Source organism: Teleopsis dalmanni, chromosome 2, assembly GCF_002237135.1.
Source record: "Teleopsis dalmanni isolate 2A chromosome 2, ASM223713v2, whole genome shotgun sequence".
NCBI classification, from domain to species: Eukaryota; Metazoa; Arthropoda; class Insecta; order Diptera; family Diopsidae; genus Teleopsis; species Teleopsis dalmanni.
Genome location: NC_051847.1, coordinates 100,736,218 through 100,761,158, shown reverse-complemented (window position 1 = coordinate 100,761,158; position 24,941 = coordinate 100,736,218). Strand labels below are relative to the sequence as shown.

At 30.2% G+C, this 24,941-nt stretch overlaps 1 protein-coding gene across 5 annotated transcripts; it reads left to right on the top strand.

The window, feature by feature from the left end:
* The first annotated feature begins 962 nt into the window (after positions 1–962).
* On the top strand, positions 963–23,478 carry LOC119685616 (uncharacterized protein PF11_0213-like). Of its 5 annotated transcripts, none has more exons than XM_038099952.1 (7): positions 963–1,048; positions 9,802–10,452; positions 11,067–12,970; positions 17,815–18,420; positions 18,469–18,652; positions 20,068–20,430; positions 20,489–23,478. In XM_038099952.1, the coding sequence occupies exons 2-7, from the start codon at positions 10,075–10,077 to the stop codon at positions 23,225–23,227; spliced, it is 6,174 nt and encodes a 2,057-aa protein (XP_037955880.1). In that variant the 5' UTR covers positions 963–1,048; positions 9,802–10,074; the 3' UTR covers positions 23,228–23,478. The 5 variants fall into 5 exon arrangements, with proteins under 5 accessions (XP_037955880.1, XP_037955881.1, XP_037955883.1 ...); XM_038099953.1 differs by lacking the exon at positions 963–1,048 and adding an exon at positions 1,079–1,262; XM_038099955.1 differs by lacking the exon at positions 963–1,048 and adding an exon at positions 1,310–1,403 and having other exon boundaries at positions 18,484–18,652.
* The last annotated feature ends 1,463 nt before the right edge of the window (positions 23,479–24,941 follow it).

The following is a 24,941-nucleotide window of genomic DNA, read 5'->3' as shown; positions in this document are numbered from 1 at the left end:
TATAATATCACTCATTTTAGAGTTGCCGAAGAAATCCGTTTTGTGAAAGTGACAATCGGCTGATTGTAAGGGTTGCCATGTCGTTTGTACTGTTGCTACAAGTGTGAGCTGCATGAATGAGCAAATACCAACTCTGCTTTTAATAATCACTTAATTTTCTTTTATTTAAATTAACTAAATTAAGAACGCAATAAAAAACATTTGTCAAAAAAAGCATTTGATATATTTTTAAAGTGATGGCATAACCATGCTATAAATACCTCGAACAACCTTGCCAATTCGATTAAGTTCATATGTTAAGGGCCATGTTATGCAGAGTGTCTCGGGCACAGCATGGGTACAAGTGTTTTTATTTTAAATTTGAGAATAAGAGAAAAACAATATGACCGTTTAAATTCCGGCATGAGAGCAGGCGTATTTGTGCTTCGGCACTTAAGCAAAACAGTGTTGTTTAATAATAAATTTCAGAATTTGCGCCTTTTAGGAACAAATTACTACAATTTTAATACGTTTTGGAGACAAAATGGCCTTTTTTATAAATACCTAACGATCTAATTATTACACTTTCTGATTTTAAGGAAAGGCGTAAGTACTGTTAACAATTATTATAAGATAATATAATAATAAATTAATATTATTATAGCTTCTATGTTTTTAATTAAAATAAATTTTAATTTTTCTGTTGTTTTAAACCTAAACTGTGCAATTGTATTAATTATCAAACATTTTAATAAATCGTAATCATATGTAATTACAATAAATATTATTACAATAAATAAAAGGAACATGGGCTCTTAGTTTTTGCACACGTTTGTAAATTATAATATTTCCCCCCTAATCCAATATATTGTGTGTAAAATTAAGAACGTTCTTTTTAAACGGATTCCATGTGTGTCTAGTCAAGATATTATTTGACAATTACAACGTTCCGTCCATGTTTGCATGATAACTTTTGATTTTGCGAACAGTAGACGTGCAGAAAGTGTAGTACGGGTATTGGTTGTGTTTATATTGTATATGTGATATATATAAATGGAATTTCAGATATGTATGTATTTATTTACATACATAAAAAGCTGATATAGATAAAATTTCTGAAGAACGTATAACAATCCTTCATCATCATAAATCTAATCATAGTTTTGTTGTGATACATCAAATTGAAAATGTTTTAAATATACTTAAATAATAAACAAAGTTAAGAATATTAAAATTCGATATATTTAAAGAAAAGGCAATATGGAAAAAATGTTGCATAAAAAGTAAATGAAATAATACATACTACGAAATGAAATAAATGTACTAGCTAAGTTTGGTGTCCAATAAAAATTCTATAAAAAAGTGCATTTCCGAAAAGTTCAGCAATATTTTAACGAATTATGAACAAGGTGTATTATGTACCAGTATGTATTCTTGATTGCTTATTAATAGAAAATGTAATATTTGCAGCAATGATGGAAGTTAGGTGTGATATTAGTTAAATCCATTGTTTGGGGATTCTTATTGCTCGATTTTTTAGCATGAGAATTTTTTTTCATTACTTTAATTTAATAGGAAAGCAACAGCTGATTTTTAATATTTCACATCGCTTTATCTTTAAATGGCTTCGTAAGTTTATATTCGAAGTAAAACAAAACCCAAAGTAATAAATCTAAAAATCTATAAGATCTTGTATTACAACTTAAAATGGTATGCGTTTAATATATTGCACGTCAAATTGTTTAATATCATCTAATTGTTCTGTGGAACTTTTTTATAAATACTATTGTACAAATATATCCGTTATTAATTGTGGATGTTGTCAAATCAAAATTAACGAGTTATCAATATTTAGACTAAGTGTAATCCAAAATTTTGCAATGTGAACATTTTTTAACTTTAACACCGAAAGTTCCTTTTGTGCTCGTGCTTCTAATCTTCTCATCCCTATATTTTATTTATAACAGGCGTATACATATTTAATTATTTTGGTTATACGTTATAAAAGAATTTAAGCAATTTAAGTTCTAAAAGCATAGGGCTTTAATAAAGCTTCTCGACTTAGAGGCTTTGGCCTAATATTAGATTATATAAAAAAAATTAATGTTTTGTTTATATTAATTTGAATAAATTAAAGATCATTTTTGATAAGTACAAAGTGAATATTTTTGTGATTTGTATATAACATTTAAAAAGTCTGAAAAGGTATAGCGCTTTTATTATTACAAACCAATTTTGTTACGAATTTGAAATATCTTGAAATTACTGCATTTAATTAATTTAAATGTTAATATCTTAATAAAATTGTTTGTGTTAAATTTATTTTTGGTTAAGCTATAACTCTCAAAATACAGGAAAAAGTTGAAATTATAGTTATTGTGACACTGTTTATTAAATATTTATTTTTCTTTTTTTTCTGTTTTTTCTGTTTTTTCTGTTTTAAAGCAATATATGTCAAAATTTTCAATCAACACATCTAATCAATGTATCTTATAAACCAAATGTAAGAGCTGTGCATGACTTTTGGTACAGAATATTTATATTAGCAAGTAATAAAGTGCGTTTGATTTTTTTGCAGCATTAGTTTGTGCTTTCTTCAATATTTTTACTTTTTAGTAGTTGCTATGCTGCCATGTTTTAGTGTCGCAATTTCTAAACCTCTGCTATATACTAGCTATGCTATACTTGAGATGTGTACTAAAAATGTTAATCAGTTGTGTTTCGTAGATAGATGTTCTACAAATTATGTGTCCCGGCTATGAGTCAATATTGCAGAAAACAATAATAACGTACAACCAAATGTGTTTTTTTTTTTCAAAATATGTACTTTTATTTTTCTTAATGCAATATTATCTTAACAAGTTTTTATGAAACAATCGAATGAACTGATTTATATATATATATATATATATATATTGCAATAACATAACAACAAATAAAATAAAAAAAATAATATTCAAATTTCAGTGCGACCGACGATATGTGTTATGTTCAATTGGGATTTTCAATTCAATGCATTTAGGTTACTGCCTCCTCATTCTCTCGATAATACTGCAGAGTGTGATAACACAAAGTGCTTACGTTCATGTAATATTGAGAGTGGCTATGCACGAATGAATGAGCCTACTAAGTGTATACCAAAATGAATTTATATGTACTAATAAAAATGTACACAGATATACCTCAGTTTGTACAAAAGTAGATATACATATGTATGTATTTAGATGTACATAATTGTTTTCTTAGGTTTTGAGTATATTAGTTAGTATTAGCGCTTGTTTGGCTGTCTTTTTTGCTTCTGGCCAAATGGTGCCTATTTATAAGTTACTGTGAATTTATAATTTTACAATACTGTGAGACATTTTTAATAATAATCAAATACTAACGATGTACAGGCGTGCATTAAACTATTTATGTTAAAGTACTGATCTGAAATAAGAAGTAATGTGCGGTCAAATATATACATGAATATATTGTCTTATGTAATATGTTTGTAAATATGGTTTTACAAATTTTACAAATATAATTTTCCTTGATATTAAGAAATTTCGCTTCTTTTTCGCTTGTTATATATTCTCTACAATCACATAATATATGTTTGAATAAGTAAGTGCTTGTATGTTTGTATTAATTTGTACATTTCTTCAGAATTATTTCGCAGGTGTTTACTATTACGTATACATTCGATTTTGCAAAAAGCATAAAATTATAATTTTGTAAAATAAGTTAACAGAGTGTACTATTCCTACACTTTCTTCACTTTACTCTGTTACACTACATTTGTTATAACTTCACACTCCTGAGGATATTTCCTTCTGACTTACAATGCTCTAATGTGCCTAAACTTCAAAGTAAAAACTAGATCCTTATTAAGAACAAACCAATATATTAAGGAGTAAGCTTCAGTTATAAAATATGTGAAATTAATTTTCCGAGTTTCATTTAAGAAATGTTTCGCACTGAAAGTATGTTCTGTTCCATTTCACACAAAAATCTGCTTTTTTTATTATTTGTAGTATAATCCCACAATCAACAATACCCACAAAAATATATTATTATTAAAGTGAAATTCAAAAAGTAGGTTCTATAATGATATTAAAAAATTTAATAATATTAAAAAATTGTTTGGTTCTATATTTGAAGAATAAATTAACACAAAATTAAGAGTTAACTTTGTTCTGGGTTACCAGTAAACCAGAGTACTATAAGTACAACATAGTGTCTCGTTTATTCCGAAATATTATCACAAAGTTGTTCCCGAGATCAAATTTTATATAAGAAACCTATTCGTAGACAAATTTTTTTCAATAAGTTTTCGATTTATATAATTTAATGGCAGATCTATTTGTTATGAGATCACCCGCAGTGTCATTGAAATTAACTTACTAAAGGACTACATCATTTTTATCGTATGTTTTGGCAGTCTGCAAGAGGGCAGATGAAAATTTTCAGTAAATTATGCCTCGTACATCTCAAGTACATAATTTTAACTGGATCTTTGTCAGTAGTGCTTCTGCCTTTCATGAAAAAGCAGATAGAAAAAACCTGTACCGATATCTCTAATGAGGAAGCTGATCATACAAGCAAATGTTTTGAAGTCACTACGGCCTGTTGGCATCTCAGTTTTGGCGATTCACATATTTAATAACACATACGGTTAATCGTATTAACCAATTTCTGTGTTCTCAAGCAGATATTGCAACATATAGTTATATCGTTATAGTTATATATATGCAGATATCAACAACAACTCTGCAAGATAATGTTTCCGTTTTTATACTATATTAGTAGCACTAAATGTCACAAAGCGGGTTAACACAGTCTCCCATACAGATTTCTTAACAACTTGCCTTAGATTTTTTTCCCTGACTATTAAATGATGCATTTGTCAATTTCTTATTAGGGGAACATCTCTTTTTCATTTTGGGAGTACGAAGTCCAGAGGGACTCAGAGTCATAATGTATGCTGATGATTATACAATTTTTGCAAAACGACAGAACTCTACCACATAGCGTAATGAAATTAAAGTGATCGTTCCTGAACTGGCTGATTACTACAAAATAAAAAATTTCACTTATATAAATCTTCAGTTGCGATCTTTTCTTCCTGGAAAGACCCGTGATGGTGATTTACCAATTAATGTCGTTAGGATTTTCTCTATCACTGAGATGGTAGAATTATTTTCTCCGCAAATATCATTGTACGCTGAAAATGCTGGATAAAGAGGCACTGGAATGAAATCTGGTTATGTCAAAACAATGCGTATATTTCCCGTTAAGAGATGGTAGCGTTTATTTTTGGAGATTTCTACTATTTCATCTCTGCCATAAAGACCACTACGACAGCACCCTTGTCTGTGAGTAACCTATGCATTTACCTAGTTATCATGTACTGGTTTATCTTGTAAGTCTTCGTTAAAACTTCCAACCCATTTCTGTGACTTAATTTCAGTTTTGAAGCAAATTGAGGACGCATTGAGAATTTACGATATGATATGGTTTCGTAATAATTTCAAACTTCTTGTGATTTTGACAATTGTATTAGCTGATATCGTATGCAGCATATGACACCCTAAAAATTTTCTGTTTTTCTTTTATAATGTTATTTTGACAAAAACAAAATGTTTTTAGATATTTGAACTTTTATTATTATTATTTTATTCCATACTCCATTAGGAGCTAAAGGTTAGAGCAAATGAGTTTCAATTCCTATTCCATATTAGCGCTGCGTGCGATTTATCGTCATAAGGCCTAAGTAAGGTATGACCTATCCATCCATAGTTTCACTTTTGAATTTTAACATTAATAGACGTTCGGTTAGTTTGCCTCCTGAGTTCTTCATTTGATATCGTTCTTGGCAACTATATCTTCATTATGTTTCGCAATCAGCGGTTGATGAAAGTTTGTAGTGTCTTTTTAGTCTCCGCCTTTTTTAACACCAGTGAAGGAGTCACTTAACTTTACGTTATATAGCACTCTGCATTTTGTTTGTGCGTAGCTTTTTCTTATAATGCTAATAATTTTTTGTGACACTCCCATCCTTGAGGCCAACTATATTCAGTTTCTCTTGAAATAATCAAAAGGTTTCTCGTAGTTGATTGCAGATAAAGTGCTGTTGAATTCGATGCATTGCACAATAATAACTCGCATTTATGTTGTCAAATCATGAGCGATTTAACCGAAAACCCGATTGTTGTTTACGAAGTTGTGCGTTGATTGAATCTATAATGCAGCTTTCCTCACAGCTGCAACTGGTGCTATTCCTCTCCAGTTGTTGCAGTCAGAGAGGTCACCCTTTTTTGGTGTTTTTACTATTATCGATTCTTTCTACATTGAAGGGATTTCTTCATTGTTCCAAATATCTCTACATAGAGGATATAGCATATCAGTTGTGCAATCTACATTGGCTTTCAAAAACTCAGCTGGAATATTGTCGACGCCAGCAGATTTACCATTTTTTAATGAACGCATCGCTGATACAATTTCTTGTTTAATTGGAGGTTCATTACATATATTGCGTAATGGTCGCCTTGGTTGACCAATTTGCGGCATGTTGTTATTAGTTATTAACATAGTCTTGGTCACGCCACATTTTAAATTGTTCCTCCTCCATAGTTATAGAGTTTCGATTGCTTTCTATTAAAGACCTCCATAGTTATAGAGTTTTCATTGCTATTTTTTAAAGGCATAGTTCGATTGTTGTTGTCGCTAGATAGCTTTCTGGTGTTATTAAATACTAGATCGTAGATCGCCTTTAGATGCTGCTATTTTCGCTTTGAACTTGTAAATGGCACTATTGTAGTTTTTGCTGAATTTATATTCAATCTTACCTTCACACACCACGTTTCCGTTAATTCTTGACCGAATCAGATTCCGTCAAATTGAGTATTTTGGAAATTGAAACCACTTTATATTCATTGAAAAGTTCTACGTGACTTTCCCCGAACTTCCACGACAACCAATTACTTACACTAGGACCTTTTCTGAAAATCATTATTTTAGATTTGTATAGATTCGCGATAAGACCCCATAGTAAACAAACCTTTCCAGATCATCTATCATAACTTGCAATACAACAGGTCAGTCCGCAAGTAGAACCACATCATCAGCATACAAAAACACTTATATGAGTTAAGTTGGTAGGTACTTCACCCGTTAAAAAGTCATGCAGATCATTTAAGTATAGAGAAAACAAAATCGGGCTGAGCATCCCTGTTTTACACCTTGACTGATTCTAAACGAAGAACACATAAGATGCGACTGCTGGGTATAATTTTAGTAGTATGGTCAAAAACTTTCAAGACAAATCTAAAGTGGCTAATTTGAAAAATAAGGCATTCCTAGGAAAAGTGTCAAATGCACATGAGAAATCGACAAAAAAGGCATAAGTTTTCTTATTGTTAATTGAATTAAGGTGTATTATAGAAGTCAAATTGAAAATGTTATCAACAGTTGAGTAGAATATTAAATATGTTAAATTTAATGTGTTAAATATTCATAATGGATTCTACTAATGCGACATGTAGTCTAATAAAGTTATCTAACATACTACCTTTTATAGATTTTTTCATATATGGGATGGTGTCGAGGAGTTTATATAAAGAGCGCTCTTCTTAGCCACATTCGTTATTCAACTTCTGAATTAATTCGTTTGTTGTGATTTCTGATTCACTAGATAATTGATATCCTTTAGGAGAATGTTACTAAATAATAAACAAACGAAAATAAAATTTTAAAATAAAACCGGTGTATGAGCGTAACTATTTTAAACAAAGCAAATTGACTTTAACCAGTCAGCCCTTTTAACAAACAATTGGAACAATTGCTAAAATTTTTGTTTATCATCGGTTTGATAGGGAGTGAAAAATAGTAAACTAATTAAATACGACTATTAGTCGTAAGCTCAGTTAATATAAGTAAAAGTTTACAAGGTAGTATGTATATGTAATGTAGGTGGGTTGTGTACACCTACAAGCACCGCAGATATACGTTTTATAGCAGCATATTTGAAGCATAAATGCTTGGTCATCTGCACGTAGTTTATTTATATTACTGATTAAACTTGGTTGTCACAGATACTTACAGGCAATTCTGGCAAAAAAAGTTGAAGGTCTGTTAAAAGATATAACGAAAGACAGTTTCAAAGGTTTTTGCTTTTCTTGTATTCTTCCAGAAAAAGTTTTATTATTTTTAATTCGAATTAAAAAGCTGTTTTCCGCTATAGGTTTTACAGTTGTATTGCATAACTGGGGCATATGCATTATAATGCGAGTATTTAGTATACCAAATTTCAACTTCTTATCTATCATAGTTTTTGAAGTAACTAAGTAAATGTGAGGGGTTCTGGTAGGCCAAGGTCATCTCAGAAATAAAGTTTAAGGAAAATTTCATCTCAATATGTTTATGGTTTAGAAAATATAAAATTTTGCTCGAGTAGGTTTTTTTTTTTTGCACACTATGCGTCGTTTGCGCAATATATGAAAATGGTATGAAAATGGTAGGACAAAAAAAAAATAAATAAAATAAAATGCCAGCTATCAGCTTTATTCTGTCTTGTGAAAGACAGAAAAGAGATTTCAAGATAGTAGGAAGAATACGAAACAACTTTTAAAAGATTTTTTAAAACGATAGTTGCTAGAATAACATTGTTAGTTGTTTCGTAGCTATCAAATGAGGTTTTTCTTACATTATATTTATTTCCATATTAAAATGAATTATTTGAAGTAACTGAAACCCAAAACAAAATCCTAATCATTGAACGAGTGGGTGGGTAATCCCAGATAATTCAAGACTAAAATATAGTTATATCTCTCTGAAAGAAACTGCTTTTGAGTGAATGCCACTTGTATACGCTTTATGAATTTATATATATGTTTTAAATATTTTCCTAAGTTTTAAGGATATATTTCATTTTCTTTTGTCGCAATTTAGTTTTATTTTGCATTTTTTATGCAACGATTAAAAATTGAACTATCTCAATGAAATTGCATTCTTATCTAGAAAATATCATTTTTTCATAATCAAAATAATTATAAGCAAGTTTTAAATAAGAATTTTTAAACTTAGTTTCTTCGACAATTCTGATTTTTTCATTTTTTATCATCATTATCAAGCGTTACAGTTCGAGGTGAGCTTTACCGGCATCAATTAGCTTCCTCCATTCTGCTTTGCATGTTGTTTTAGACCTTCAGTTTTGGATACCTATTTTTGGATGTCGTCGATTACGTTATCGAGCCATCTAATAAGTTGTCTACCTCTGCTGCAGTCATTGTACGGAGTGAAATGGAGTATTCGCTTCTGTGGTCTATTTTCTGGCATTCTCATGACGTGCCCGATCTATCTCCAGCGCTACGACTTTGCAAACTTTACAGCATTTTCTCCGACAATTCTGATTTTTTTACTTACCTATGCTTATTTTAAATAATTTACAGTTTAGTTAACATATTTACTAAAGAAAGTGAAGTTTGCATTACAACAACAAAAAATATATTTTAATTAATTGAATGTATGGCCGATTATTTGTTAAATAAATATTGACTTCTTAAATTTTTTCTAGAATTTTTTCGATTCATGGCGTTAGTATGCTATTTAAACAATTTGCTAAAGACCGAATATGAATTTGTCTCTTTGAAGTAATAAATTCTTCAGCTTTCAAGCAAAATATTTCCGATATCATAATGGAATTAAGTTAAATAAATACTAATTCTTAGTCTTTGTTTAAGCATTCCTAAATTTTTAAATTATTTTTTTTTGTACATATAATCATTATTAATATTTAAAAACTTGGTATGAATTTTTTTTTAATTATAATTTTTGTTGCAGGTTACCACAGTTCATCTTATAAAAATGGTTCCTCTGCACCTTACGTTAATATAATCTCTAACAAAGCAACGAAGCAATGATATGTTAAAGTAATTTTCAATAAAATATATTTTTAACTGAATATAAAAAAGATAAAATCCTTAAAAAACATACTTTATCAATAATATGAACATAATGGTGTTGAACTTTAAAAAAGAAAATAACAATTTTAGCATTACGGTATACAAAATAAAATTGAATTAACAAAGTGTAAATCTGTGGAACATATATAATATGCAAGTTGCAACATTATTTAGAGAAGAAGCTACACTTGACAATATTTATACCACTTCTATAACCGAACCAGAACAGTTCTTAACTGTTAGCGCAGATGTAACGCCAAACCAAGTATCACTATTATCAATAAAAAGTATGAGTGGCGATGGTATTGACATTAAAAATCCAACTTCTTCGGAGTTATCTACGAATTCTGATATAGATATCGGTAGTAATATTAAAACAAATATTGTGGTAATGTCGGATAAAGCAGTAAATAGTCCTGATGATCGAAAACGTAAAAGTAATTTCAGTGAAAATGAAGATTTATTTACAAATGCTAAAATGATTAAGCAAAAACAACATCAGTCAAATATTACCGCAGATCATGAAAAGGTAATTTTTTTTATAATTTAAGTTAAAGTCTCTAAACTCTTTTTTCTGCACTATCCAAAAGCCGTGCAACATTCACAACATTACTAATTATATCCAAATTAATCAGTTAATTAATCAGATTTTGGCTACGTTTCCCTTTGTGACCGTTATTAACCCGAATCTACTGTTGTGAAGTCTATAAACAAAATTTAACTATAAAACTGAAACAAGTTTATTCACGTACTATGACACCTATGATACCTATAATCTTTCCAAATAATCAGCTGATTTCAGTTATCTTTCTAAATAATCAGCTGATTTCAGTTAATATAACATGTATTTCAATATTAATAGTCTATTTAATAATATTAATAGACTTTTAACGTAAATAAGTATATTTTTATTTTCATTTACTTTACATTTGCTTCTTATGAATATTTAAACTTAACTAAATTATATTTTGTTAAAAGTAGCCTCTTAGTTTTGTTTTTCCCAAAATTCAAAATAAAATTTTTAGTTGATGTATTCATTTTTTTTGAGACTTCCAGAGTGCCATATATAATTTTTTAATAGATTGCATCAATATTTGTATTGTATATAATTCCGAGTTCTAATTTTACTTATCACTTTTTCAGAAAACATCCAACGAAAAAGAATCTTTTGAACAAGGTCCTTTAATTCAAAATATAGAATTGGAGGCAACTAATTCATCAAATAATGAATTTAACTGTAATTTGAAAACAAAAACATATACTAAGGATAAAACCATACCATCATATGAAACAAATGAGAAACATAATACTGATGATAAAAAAAAAGGTGTTGATAATAGACCAAATGTTGATCCTTCAAACTCAAACAACGAGATTCCGTATACAATTAATACCTCAGGTGATACTGTTTTAACTCCTGATAAGTATTTGCCGGATAATGAATACATGTATACCGATTTAATCAAAACTCACTCAATGCATACTACAGGTAACAAAGTTCCTTTATTATTTGTGGATACTACAACTCAAAGTACCTACAACGAAAATTCAGTAGTTGGTGCAACTAAAGAAGATAGTAATACTACAATGGACAAAAAATCGGAGTCTGAAATTGTCAACAATTTGGAATATTGCCAGGTTAAAAATGTTCCTCAAGAACAAAAAAAAATCGCAGCAGAGGCATCATTTTATAGTAATAACAATACTAGTAATACTAATAGCAAACAGAATAGTAATGATAATGACAGTGTCCATAATATTACTACAAAATATACGAGTAGTTATGATATTAGAAATTTGGTTGAATCTAGTAGTATTCAACCTAAAAATAAAAATACTATAAATAACTGTTTGAATGAAAATTCTACTGATTTGGATGACAATAAAGATGGTGCGAAAAATGAATCTACAAGAACTGAGTTCTTTTTGTATACTAATTCTCATGGTTGTGTAAAAAACCATAACATAAACAATTCATATAATTTAAAAAAAGAACATGATGATGACAATATTAAAATTAACCATGAAAACATTAACAATTCAGACAATAATGTTTTGTTAACAGAATTGGTAAAATCAACAGAAAAAAACCCAAACACAAATTCAATAACATTTCACTCAGACAAAGAATTATTTATAAATAATTATGGGTGTATTAAAGATGATGAATACTTAAAAAATAATCGTTGGTCCAGCAATGCGATAAATTATCATAAAAGGCTAAATCAAAACAATCAAAACCTTATTGAAGAAACCAATATAAATCAAAAAAAATATTTTACAGAAGAAGAAAAAAGTAAACCGCATAATGAAAGTTTAGCTAATTCACCTAATTTGCATTCATATCAAGTGTCGGAAAATATTCAAGAACTTAGGTTGGATTCCGATTCAAGCATTGTTACGCAAAGCAATGAGAAAAATGAGAATGGTAATTTCAAAGTTGAGGATTCAAGTACATTGCATAATATCAGAAATGAAAGATTATATAGTCAAATCGAATTACAACAATATAATCAACAGAACCATCATATTGTTCATCCAAATCATAACAGAAATAACTTACAATTACAACACCAAAATGATTTAGAAAATTTTGACCAATCAGAGTTGTACCACCAACATCAACGGGAAAGTGCACAAGTCATTTTCAGTCCGCAACCAATTTCTTTGCATCATCAAATGCAATCCCAAATAGAACAACTTCGACATAATACAGAACAGAATTCGCAAAATGATCAACGTGATCAACTACAAATGGCTAATAGTCATTCTAATCTTATGTCCTATTTACAACATGACGAATTAAATAATAATCTAAGAGTACAGTCGCAACATCAGCAATTACATGAACATTATCAACAGAATCACCACCAACAGCAAAACATTTATCTTCAAGAACATGGACAATCTAACTTATTAATGACATCACTCCAACAACAAGGTATTGAACATAATTTGCTTACGTCTAAGCAAAAAAGTACTTTAGCAACTATGGATGATTTAATCTTGGATGAGTTTCATGATGAACGCAATGCCCCATATAAGCTGTAAGTTTCTTATTTTTTATTAATTGTTTAATGCTCTATCTAAGCAGTATTCATAACGAAATTAGATGAAAATATCATTTCAATTATTTATTTTATATCCTTAGCAACATTTTTTTTTATTAAGTTTGTTAGAAAACGAACAGGAAGATAAACGGATTACATAAGAACCATTTTGGGTGAAATGGGATAGTGAAAGTGGGTATATAAAATATGCGAAATAAAAGAGTTGAGAAGCGTTTGAGAGAAAGTGGTATATTGAACTAGTCTGCAAACTACAAGTACATTGCTATATTGAATTAGTCTCTAAAGTATAAATACATTGCTATATCTAGCTATAATAGGGGCACATATTGCGGTTGAAGGGTTTATACATAAGAAGTAACTATTTACCACGTGATTATATCCTATTTAGTTATTGTGTCTCGAAGTTGTCTTTTGTAACTAGAGGAATTAGGTACATGCCTTTTGAAATCCTTGATACAGTACAAATTTTGCAGTATTGGTCATTACTATTGTGTAGGCAGTAGTTAATTATGTTGCTATGCGACCAGAAAATTGCTTTTTTCATAGAAGCATTCTTCGTACTCCAATAATTTGTCATAGCTGAATTATTTATAGTTGTTTTTTTTATAATTGTTTTCTATACAAATCCAGTATGATGCGCAGAAAACGAAACATTAAATGGATCTACTAATATAAATTATAAACGAACATTTGTAACCTTACTATTCTTAACATATTCTGAACATTCTTATAGAGGGTATTTTTTTCTAATGTTAACTGCTGTTTTTAGCATTTTTTTGACATTATACATAATAAATCTTTGAGTCTGTTTTCTTTTGATAAGAAATTATCCTAAATGAAGTTCCTAACCACGACGCCGATGTTGTTATTGGCTACAAATACGCGAAATCTTTGTAAGAGGGTGGAGAAAAATCATATTGGTGATACGTTGTGACTGACTCCATCTGACTGGTGGTGGTTAAGGATAAATTAAAATGTTTATCAAACGCCTAATTATAGATATAGACGTTAATTATAGCAACTATAAGGTGTTTTTTTTACCTGCATGAGAACCTGAGAATGTCAAACTGTGTTAACATTCCTGTTCAATAAGGTTTGGCAATTCATCATGAATCCAAATTGTGGAAATTTACTTTGAAAAAAATTAATCTGTTCGCGAAGTTCATAAACCACTTCATTGAAGAATTGTGTTTAGAGATAAAGCTTATTTCTGGTTGAATGGCTACGTCAATAAGCAAAATAGCCAAATCGCCGTTACATTCATTAAAATTGAGTGTTTAGTCCTTATTTCGTCGGTCCTTATTGCTTTCGAAGGAGTTGCCGTTAGAGTAAGTCGAGCACTATCGATCCATGTTAACTGAATTTTTGTTTCCAAAAATGAATCAGATAAGCATCGACGACGTTTGGTTCTAACAAGAAGGTGCAATTTGCCATAAACCACGCTTTACAGAAGTGGTTCTGTTAACTGGCCTCTCTCGATAACTTTATGGGGTTAAGTTAAGTCATTGGTTTATGCCGACAAACCAGCAACTCTTGTAATATTGGAAACAAATGTTGATGACATCATTGACGTCATACAATCACATTTTTTGCAAAAAATAGTCAAAAATTGAACTGGTCGAATGGATCATATAATTCGTAGCAGCGGCGGACATATCCCGGAAATCATATTCAAAAAATAAATGTCATGAAATTATCTATCCATCTATTTTAAGTCCTCGGCAGCTGAAAAAACACCCTATAGTATATATATACTAACAAGGAATTTTATTTAAATCAATTTATTTCAAGAAGGTATGAAAGCGTTATAACATGAGGTTTTGTACTGTTGTACTTTATAACTCTTGAATTTGTGCAGTCCTTTGCAGAAAAGCAGAAACTACAGAATTGACGTAATGTCTTAATCGCGCATTAACGTGCCCTTTCCAACGCTGCCGTGCATTTAGAGTAATACCAGGGTATTTTACTTCATTAGCATGTGGAACTAACCATTTATATGGTATAAACTATAATATAATTTGTTTTTGTAATGCGAAAACTGGATATATATGGATTTGGTGTTGTTAAGGTTTATACGTCAATTAGTGGTCCATGTTATCATAGCACTTACATGTAATGTAACTGTTGCGTTTTCAATTGTTTCGTCGACTGCTAAAAGAGCAGTATCATCAGCAACACAGTCCTATAAGCAGCGACGACGTAGTCGATTACAGATTGTGTCATAAGAGCCATAACAACAACGACGAGTTACTAGTCAATATTAATACCTGCTTCGTTATGTTTGTAAGCAAAATATTTGCATCAATATTGACATATAAATATATAGAATTCAATTTAGTATTACCAATCATTGATTGTTAAATCATATTTGCCGTTACAGTATTGTTTGGTACAAATATTTTTTCTATGGAAAAAAAATTTTATCTAATGTACTCGTAAAACTAAAAAAGACAACAGCGTATATAAATATTTCTATAAAATAACACAGCTATCTTGTGTGAGGATGAATCACTTATCCAATTGTTCGTCTTCTTTGTTGCATTAACTCCCAATAGAGCATAGCGGCTCAACAATTCCTCTAAACGGTATCCTGTTTGTAGCTGCCGTGCAAATTTCGTTCCATGAGTAGCGCACTGATCTTAGTTCGGCATCGATTGTCATTCGCCATGTTCTTAAAAGAGCGCCAAGCCGACGACTGCCTTGCGGGTTCCACATTAGGGCTTAGGTATTAGGGAGTAGGTATATCCAATCCATTGCCATTTTCGTTTTTTTTATTTCACTCACGACGTTTTGTAGTTAGCCTTTTTCTATAATTCCACGTTAGAGATGAGTTTTGTCCACCATATTTTGAAGATGCGTCTTAGACATTTGTTTATGAAAACTTGTATTCGTGAATTGATGGATCTGGTAAACCTTCATGTTTCGCACCCATACAGAAGTACGAATCTGGTGGTAGCAAAATAACAAAATACTTATCTATATTTTTTTATTTGCACTACGGATTGCCAAAAAGCTGTTTGGCAAGATTTTTGAGGAACTTTCTTCGTTAATCCTTTGCTTTAAACCTTGATTGATGCTCGCTGTAGATATATAAGATGGCAATCCACTGTTACCAATCATGTTGTAGACCAATCCACTACTACCAATCATTGCCAGAGACCAACGCAACATTCGTCGTTTTACTGTGTATTCACTCAATATTTTGTCCAACCGGTGACACCACCTTTGGTTTTATTATAGAATTTGGTTATCTCTTTCCTGGCGCTCTGCGAATTATTTTCAATTTCTCCTTTCATGTGCAAGGTTGATAGAATCAAAACTCATTTGTTTTTTTTTTTTGCACATTGAACAGATTGTTGTGCTGAATTCACATGCCTTGCTGTTGACAGCTGCATGTTGTTTGACAGATAGTTTTTATATTTTCTGATTGTTCCAACGAGTGCATTGCTCCAGAATTGAAATATCTTACCTAGCTCTAAAGATGTAAAAAAGTTGTCGGTAACGACATTTCCTCCAGATCCTTTCAACAAGCGAATTAAGTCTAGCACAGTTCATTCACCAATGCTTACTTGTCTAGGACAAGTACAAAAAATTTTATTACCATTTTTAACTGGCTTAAATTTACACAAAATAGGGTACATTTTAGTACGGCGTTTGAACGGAAAAATTTGTTCATCGACAGTGATGCAGTTATATGGTTTATAAGCTTTTCCAAATTTCTGTTTAACATTGTCCAGATGTCTCGAATCTGTTCTCATACGATCTGCACGTGTATTTTCATCAAATAAATCTTAGTATCATCTTGAAGCAGTTGTGAGACATTGTTGCTCGTATAAGAAGCAACAGCGGCTACATTAGTTATTTACATTGCATTATTACATTATTTGTTTATAAAGTTTAATTAGTTTTGCCGAAAAAGCTACGCTTTTATATAATGACAAAAAGTTTTTTTAAATAGCTCGAAAACCTCTAAATTAGTTATTTATCATAAAAAAATTGGATAGGGGAAGGTGTTTCATACTTTATATATAAAGACACAATTGTACCTCTGTCGCCTCTAAAGGTTGTAAAGATTCCCAGTCCGATTAGGGTTAAATTGCTATTGTCATTTCTATAAAATATACATGGTATATTTGTTTTGAGTTAGTTCATGTATTTTTCAATATTCTGTTTTTTCGATTTCATATTTTTCTATACATATCGTGTATTCATGTTTTTTGTTACAATATATAGTTTTCATGTATTTAAAATAATTATATGTTGCACTTTTCGAGATCCTTGTAGTGGTGTATTTAATAAATAGTATTACCTAGTATCTGAAATTTGATTTGTTGATATTGCTGTGATAGGTTGATTATAAATTTAGTCTTAATGGTCTCAATACTGATGCGGCTATTGCTTTTACTTGTGTGCGTTAACAGAATTCTCCGGTGAAGTTTTTTTCTATAATCCCTAATATATCGTCACAAGTTACCATATTTCTGTTGTAATAAAAGATGTTTATTAACTGAAATTAAATTACAGAAAAGAATAGTAACAGTAGTTGTATTTAAAGGAGGGGTTACCAAGTAGTTAAACTAAACATTACATTTTCAATAACTTCTATTACAATTTTGTTGAATTTATTTCGTGTGTTTGAATTTCTATGAAATAAACATTCAATTATGTAAAAGTTTCTTTAAATTTCATTGACGTCTTTTACAGACGTCTTTTACAGATTGTTGTGAAAAAATAAATATTAAATAACATACCTGTCTATAATTTTTTCAATAAAAAACGTAGATAATTAAATTTATAATAATTTTTGTTTAAATGTCAAGGGGTCTATCACCTACTACTACAAAACAAGAGAATCAGGATGACGGTTACGAAACTAGCGCAGGGGACGTTTTAACACCCAACAGTTCATCAACGCATTCAGTAACACCGCTACACCAGATTCAACACACAGGTGGTTTAATTCAACCAAAATGCGACGAACGATCACAGCAAATGAATATGTTAAATAATGGTCAAAAACAATTAAATATGCAAATGAATAAAAATCATAGCATTGATATTTCTGCCAATATTACAAAACTTAGCGATGCACATAGTGATCCATTTAGTTTTATGACAGATACGCTTGTTGCTGGAAATGAAATTCGAATAATGACCCCTAATTCTACAACTGCAAGCCACGAGTCTCGTAGTAATTATTTAAATATGAATGACAGGCAGAATGAGAATTTATTTGCTCTACAATCACGTTCTCAACAGCATGAAATGATTAATGACCCAGCTCCCCTACATGTTGACCAACATCAAGAATACCATCAGCAACTAAATTTTATTGATAATAATGATACAGTAAAACAACAAAAACGGCGTGGGCGAAAAAAAAAGAATTTAGATGTAGATGGTCTACCTTTGAATTCCATACCAAAGTAAGTTAACTAATGAACATTTTTTTATATTTTATAATAATTTTTAAGTAGTTTATTTAATAGTGTAAAGCCTGGCATTTTGAGTTCAGCTGACGATCCAGAAAATAATAATGGAGCTTTACTTAAAACCAAAGAACGCAAAAAGCATGACCGTTTTAATGGAATGTCGGAAGAAGATGTTATAAAACGAACTTTACCTGATCATTTGTGTGACAATCTTGATATAGTTATAGTGAGTGTAAATTTCTTTTATATAAATTTTATATGCAGAATATATCATATCAATGCATCATAAATATAAAGGCAAATCCTTCGTTTAAAAAAATAAAACCGTAAGCCAAGGGGGTTGCTGCAGTTGATAAATTTTCATTTCTCAATATTGGCGTGTACAGGATGTAATATTCTAAATCTTAATTTGTTCAGAAAACTCCATTACAAAATGTTAGTATAATTTAATTTTTATCTGCTTTACATACATATATCAAGATTACGAGTGCCGCGCATGAACAATATCGATAAATAAAGGAGAATATAGTCACTTTTTCAGATAGAAGAAACGATATTAAGAAGAAGAAATCGATGTGTGTACAACAAACAAGAACGGCAAGTTACAAACTTATTTAAGACAGCAGGCTATGTGCCGATAGGGAGCATGCATCAGCTCACAGGTAGAATGTGGGTAGACGAAAGCATGTCCGCTGATTAGGAGCACAGTACTTCTTGGCCTATTCTGAAAAAAGATGACCCAACGATCTGTATAGATGGTCTTAGGGTGAATGAGGATAAAACGAAGTGTATGTCGTCTATTGGATGAAATGTGCTCTAGTAAAAAAGATTTTTGCAAGGGCCGATAAAGAAAAAGGATGTGGGGCAAAACTGTGTCTCTTGTATAGTATCAAGTTGAGGCAACACTAACCACGCTGGAAGAAGCACGTATGCCGGTGACTGGTTTATACTATAATGTCCAAATAAGTAAACCAACACATTAAAAATAGGCTTTTGGTATTAATAGTTTTCTGTTTTGACCATGTCATATTCTTAAACCTGGTATTCCATTTCTTTCACAATTAAGTTTCCTTTTTATAAGAATTTCTTTGCTAAGTACTTTTTAAAAATCTTTTGGTTTTTTTCGGTCATATTGGGGCTTTTCAACCGATAATAGTAGACATATTAAATATTGTTTCGCAAAACAAATTTACTTAAAAAATGTACAAAAATGAAGAATACTAAATGAATGCTTTGTTTACAAAATATATTTTTAGTATTTGAGTATTAATAAATAACACAAATGTACAAACAATTTAAAAATTTTTAAAATGTTAATTTTTTAAATAAAATAAAATAAATATATGAATATTATCATATAAATTAAGTTTGGAATATCATTTTTTTTTTAATCTACAGGAAATGAAAAAAATATAAAATTTATTCCATTTAATGGAAGATACTATTCATTTTTAAAAGCTTTCTAATTTGTGTGACGTCGCGTGTCTTAGCTAATATTTAAAAAAATCCCCCTAAACTATACGCTTTTTCATTTGTTGGAGTAAAGGAAAACCTCTAATATTTATGTAACTTTGATGTCCTGCATATATATATATGTGTTTATTAACTACTTTTAAAACTATTTAATTTATTTATTTGTAGATTGGCATAAATCCTGGTTTGTTTGCAGCATATAAAGGCCATCATTACGCTGGGCCAGGTAATCATTTCTGGAAATGTTTATATTTATCGGGATTAACAGAAGAACAAATGAGTGCAGACGAAGATTACAAGCTTATAGAATGTGGTATAGGTTTTACTAATATGGTTCAACGTGCTACAAAAGGATCTGCTGATTTGACGCGGAAAGAAATAAAAGAAGGCAGTAAAATTCTATTAGATAAACTACAAAAATTTCGACCAAAAATTGCTGTATTTAATGGAAAATTAATCTTTGAAGTATTCTCTGGTAAAAAAGAATTTCACTTCGGTCGACAGCCAGAATGTGTAGATGGGACAAATACGGTAAGCTTTATTCAAAATTCTTATTTGTATTGATTTCATTTAACACTTTTTGTTTTAGTATATATGGGTTATGCCATCATCTTCAGCTCGTTGTGCACAATTACCACGTGCAGCTGACAAAGTTCCATTTTATGCAGCACTTAAAAAGTTTCGTGACTATTTAAATGGAGTAATACCTCATATTGAAGAGTCAGAGTGTATTTTTACAGAACAAAGTATACGGCAATGTTGTGAACAAGAAAATGTTAGTAAAAATTTAATAGTATCCAATTGCAACAGAGAAGAACACGTTAATATAATGTATACAAATAATCCCTCCAATGCAAATATAATTTCACAGCATACTGAAGGAGTGGACACAAACCAAAATAACATTAGGTATGATAATGCACATAGTAGTTTCATATATAATACAACTGGAAGTGTGAATGGTGCAAGTTCAGCTGATCGAGAAAGCAGTTGTGGAGATTCCTCAACAAATAGAGAATCTAACAGAGAACTATCAAGCAATAATGAAATGTATATGCGTGACAATGTCATGCGATCATTTCAAAATCACTCAATACCAGAAAAAAAGAAACGTGGACGCCCAAAGAAGATTAAAACACAAGAAATTATTGATCCAGCAACTGGTAATAAAATTTCAATAAATAATATGCAAGTGGGTATGGATTGTAACAATATTCTTAATTTATCAATGGTAAGTAATAACGCTGGAGAAGTGCCTAAAAAGAAACGCGGAAGACCAAAAAAATTGAAACTAATACCTAGTGAACCTTCTGCTATATTACAAAAAGCAAATTCATCACTTTTGCAAACACCTGAGCAACGACAACTTCAACAGCAATCCCAAAGTATGTTTCTTGCAGAACCGTCGCCCACAAATTTTAGTAATAAATTATATCCAACTCCTTCACCAATTCATTCTCCTGCAATTCATTCAACATCAAAATATGTAGCTGGATCATCTCCAATTACAATTCAAAGTAACCAACAAACGCCACCGTTGAGTAAATTAATAGGTAATCGTCAGGAAGAATCTAAAGAATTAATTTCAGTAGAAGCACATGTTCGTGACACTAATACTGGTTATTATCCAACCCAACTTATGTCAGCATCAAAAATAACAGCAGAATCAACATTGCCTTCTGTAGGAGTAATACCACCAAGTGAGTCCCAATCGACAAATTCAACACCTTCGCCCAATTCATCAAATATTTGCGGTGTAGATTTTGAAAGAGGTACAAATATCAATAATATTGTTGGTAACAATCAAAATATAGAAATGCAACAAAGGGATATTTTAGAGGTACATCAACGTTTGAGTTATGATAATTCAACATCAGAACTTCCTCCTGAACATGCAACAAATAATCATTTTCAATGGCTACCTTCACAACAAATTGATCGAATTCATCATCCGCATTCTGATAATATTAATTTAAACTACCGTGAACCGAATATTTATAATATGCAATGCGAACAATTGGAGCAGCAACACCAAAGTCAATCTGAGAATCGAGGACATATGTCAACATGGCAACAACATCAGCAATGTTTTGATAACTCAAATTATATGTTTACAACCCAAGCTTTGCATCAAACTGAAAATAACCATCAACGACATTCACAAGAATTAAACAATTGCATATCTAAAACTCATAAGCAAATATCGTCTTCGGATGTATCCAGCAAAAGTCTTTCAGGTTTAGAATCATTAGTAGACCAAATACCTACTATAGCTGAAAGTGATAACTCTGTCGTCAGTTCAGCAATGATAGGTACAAATCATACACTGGAGAGTAATTTACACGTGTTATCAAACCAACATAATCAAAATAGTCAACATAGTCGTACATCTGTTGACTTCGGAACAAGTACAACAAATGGTGGAAGCATAACGGACGGTACACCAGATTCCCTACCTGGAGGAAGTAGTGGAAATGTAACACCACATAATTTGCCATCGATATATGCAACAAACTCTCCAGGAAGTTTTAGTATTAATCGTATAAATTCAACGTCTGCAGGTTCATCACCGCAATTGTTATCACCTCAACAGATACAACAAACAAACCAAAGTCATTCTTACGAAATTATTTCTTCTGTAACACCCAGCACAACGCCAGTTAATTCAGTTCATGTTAACAGCCCAACAGCAGATAGAATAACAGTATCTTCAGAAAACTGTACACCTCCCACAACAACCACAGTTAATGCAATTACAACCAGAAATAGTAACAGTATCAGTAATAATCCTCTCTCTAATATCCATAATAACAGTTTTTCAGTGAGTAATCTCGCAGCATCTTCGGTCAGATCGAATGCTCATAACGAAAATTATGCTTCTAGTGCAGCAAATAACACAAGCACATATCATCATCATTCAAGTTTTCACACTCCAGTGTATTTGGATCATACACATGCACATCAACGTTATGAAAACGCTGGTAGTCATTATCTATTTACCGCACAAAACTTACATCATCCACATCATCACCATCCTGCCTATGGCACTACTTACGATAATACGTATAGAAACACAGCAAGTCAAGCACTTCATATACCTAGTCCCAATTATCCATACAGTTATGGAGCACCTACTCCAACAGCCACAAACTATGCAACTGCAATACATGCACACCATCAGCCAACACCTACACCTCAACCACCGACACCTCCATCCAGTGCCGTGTCTGCTTTAACAGCAGCGGCAATTACATATCCACATCATTCGCACCTCAGTATGTACGAACGTTTAAAACCTTCCGACTTAGGCGGTTATGGGGGTTTCTGATGGTAAATGTTTGACGAATTGTTACTTAACATTGGGTACTTGAATTAGAATAGTAATATAAATACCAACACATAAATATTTGTGCATATAAATCTTGATATTTATTTTTTGTATATACATATTACCAAGTAAATTATGTAAATATTTTCTGTATTGAAATCAATATACACTACTTGTTCTTCTTAAGCTACCAAAGACTTGAACTTCGTTTGACTTTTTAAGTATTTAAACTTTTTCTTAAACTGGAATCTCAAATTAGTATAAATAATAAATGCTTAGTATCTTATGTTTAAAACAAAACTTGGTTGTAATATACCACTGTTTATATTTTATTCTGTTTCTCTCTAAATCTCGTTAGAAATCAGCTGAAACATATATAGTTAATTAAAAATGTCTGTACTTTAAAATTGCTTAAAAAGAATAAAATTTAAAATAATTGATTAATTATGTCCAAGTACAACTTTTATATTTAAATTCATGTTAAATGCTTTAAACGCAGGAAGAACTAAATACAATAATCACAATTTGTCAATAATTAAACGCGTTAATTTTAGCGATGTTACCAAGAAACTGTTTTAGGATTATCAAATAATAGTGATTTTTAACGTCTTTATATCTATATAGAGTATGTCATTACTAAAGATCATAAAGCTGTTAAAAAAGAAATGTTAATAATGCACCTAAAAATGTGAAAATTTATAAAACTTTTAAGTATATTAAACCATTGTACTTTGAACAGGTCTTTCTTGAATACGTTCCTATCTGTACATGAATAGCAAAGTATAGCAAAGTACTTCAAAAATTAATTATGGTAATTATGTTTCAAGTTATTGTTTTGCCAATGTTATTAAAATTTAATGCAATGGAGTTTAAAAGAACATAGTTATTTAAAATAATGTATTATATGTTAAATGTTTGGTTTTTAATCTAAATAAAAATGTGATGTGGGTCGCGTATCACACTCATAAAGTAATATAAATTGTAATTGCAAAATTGTCATTTATTCAGATCAATAAAATTTTATAGTTCACTAAAATAAAAAGATGAAAACATAAAATTATATTAAATTATTTATTCGTTAGTGAAATCTTTATTATGTAAAATCTTTGAAATTTACATTATGTAAAATAATAATAAAATATAGAAATTTTAAAGCGGTTAAAGAATCCCTTTTAAAACAATTTAATGTAACATATATAAAAATATATAATGAATTCAGTAATTATATAAAATAACTCAAAATAATTTGTTTAAGACTGTGAATTTTATTTAAAAAATAAAATGTTTAAATACTTGTAGATTTTTATTTGTTTTTATAATGCTTCTAATATAGATATTAAAGAAAAGTTTGTAATAACATGAAACACATAATATCAATATAAATTAGTTGGTAGATATTTTGAACTTACATATACATTTTTAACAATGTTGTTAGTACTATTTTTCTTATTATTTTTATATTGAAACATCTATCTTTAGATATAACCAGATATCAATGTGAGAATCGCGAAAATATTTTATAACTAATAAGAAAAGGAATATGAGTAACTTGTAATTTCAAGTTATATGATTTTTGGTTTATAATTTGAATTTTAGGGTTTCTTATTAATTGCAAAAGTAAATTATTATTAAAGTAAATTAATGATGTATTTTAATACTAACAAACTTAAAATTTACAGATAAGCATTTCAAACGAATATTAAAATTTATTACA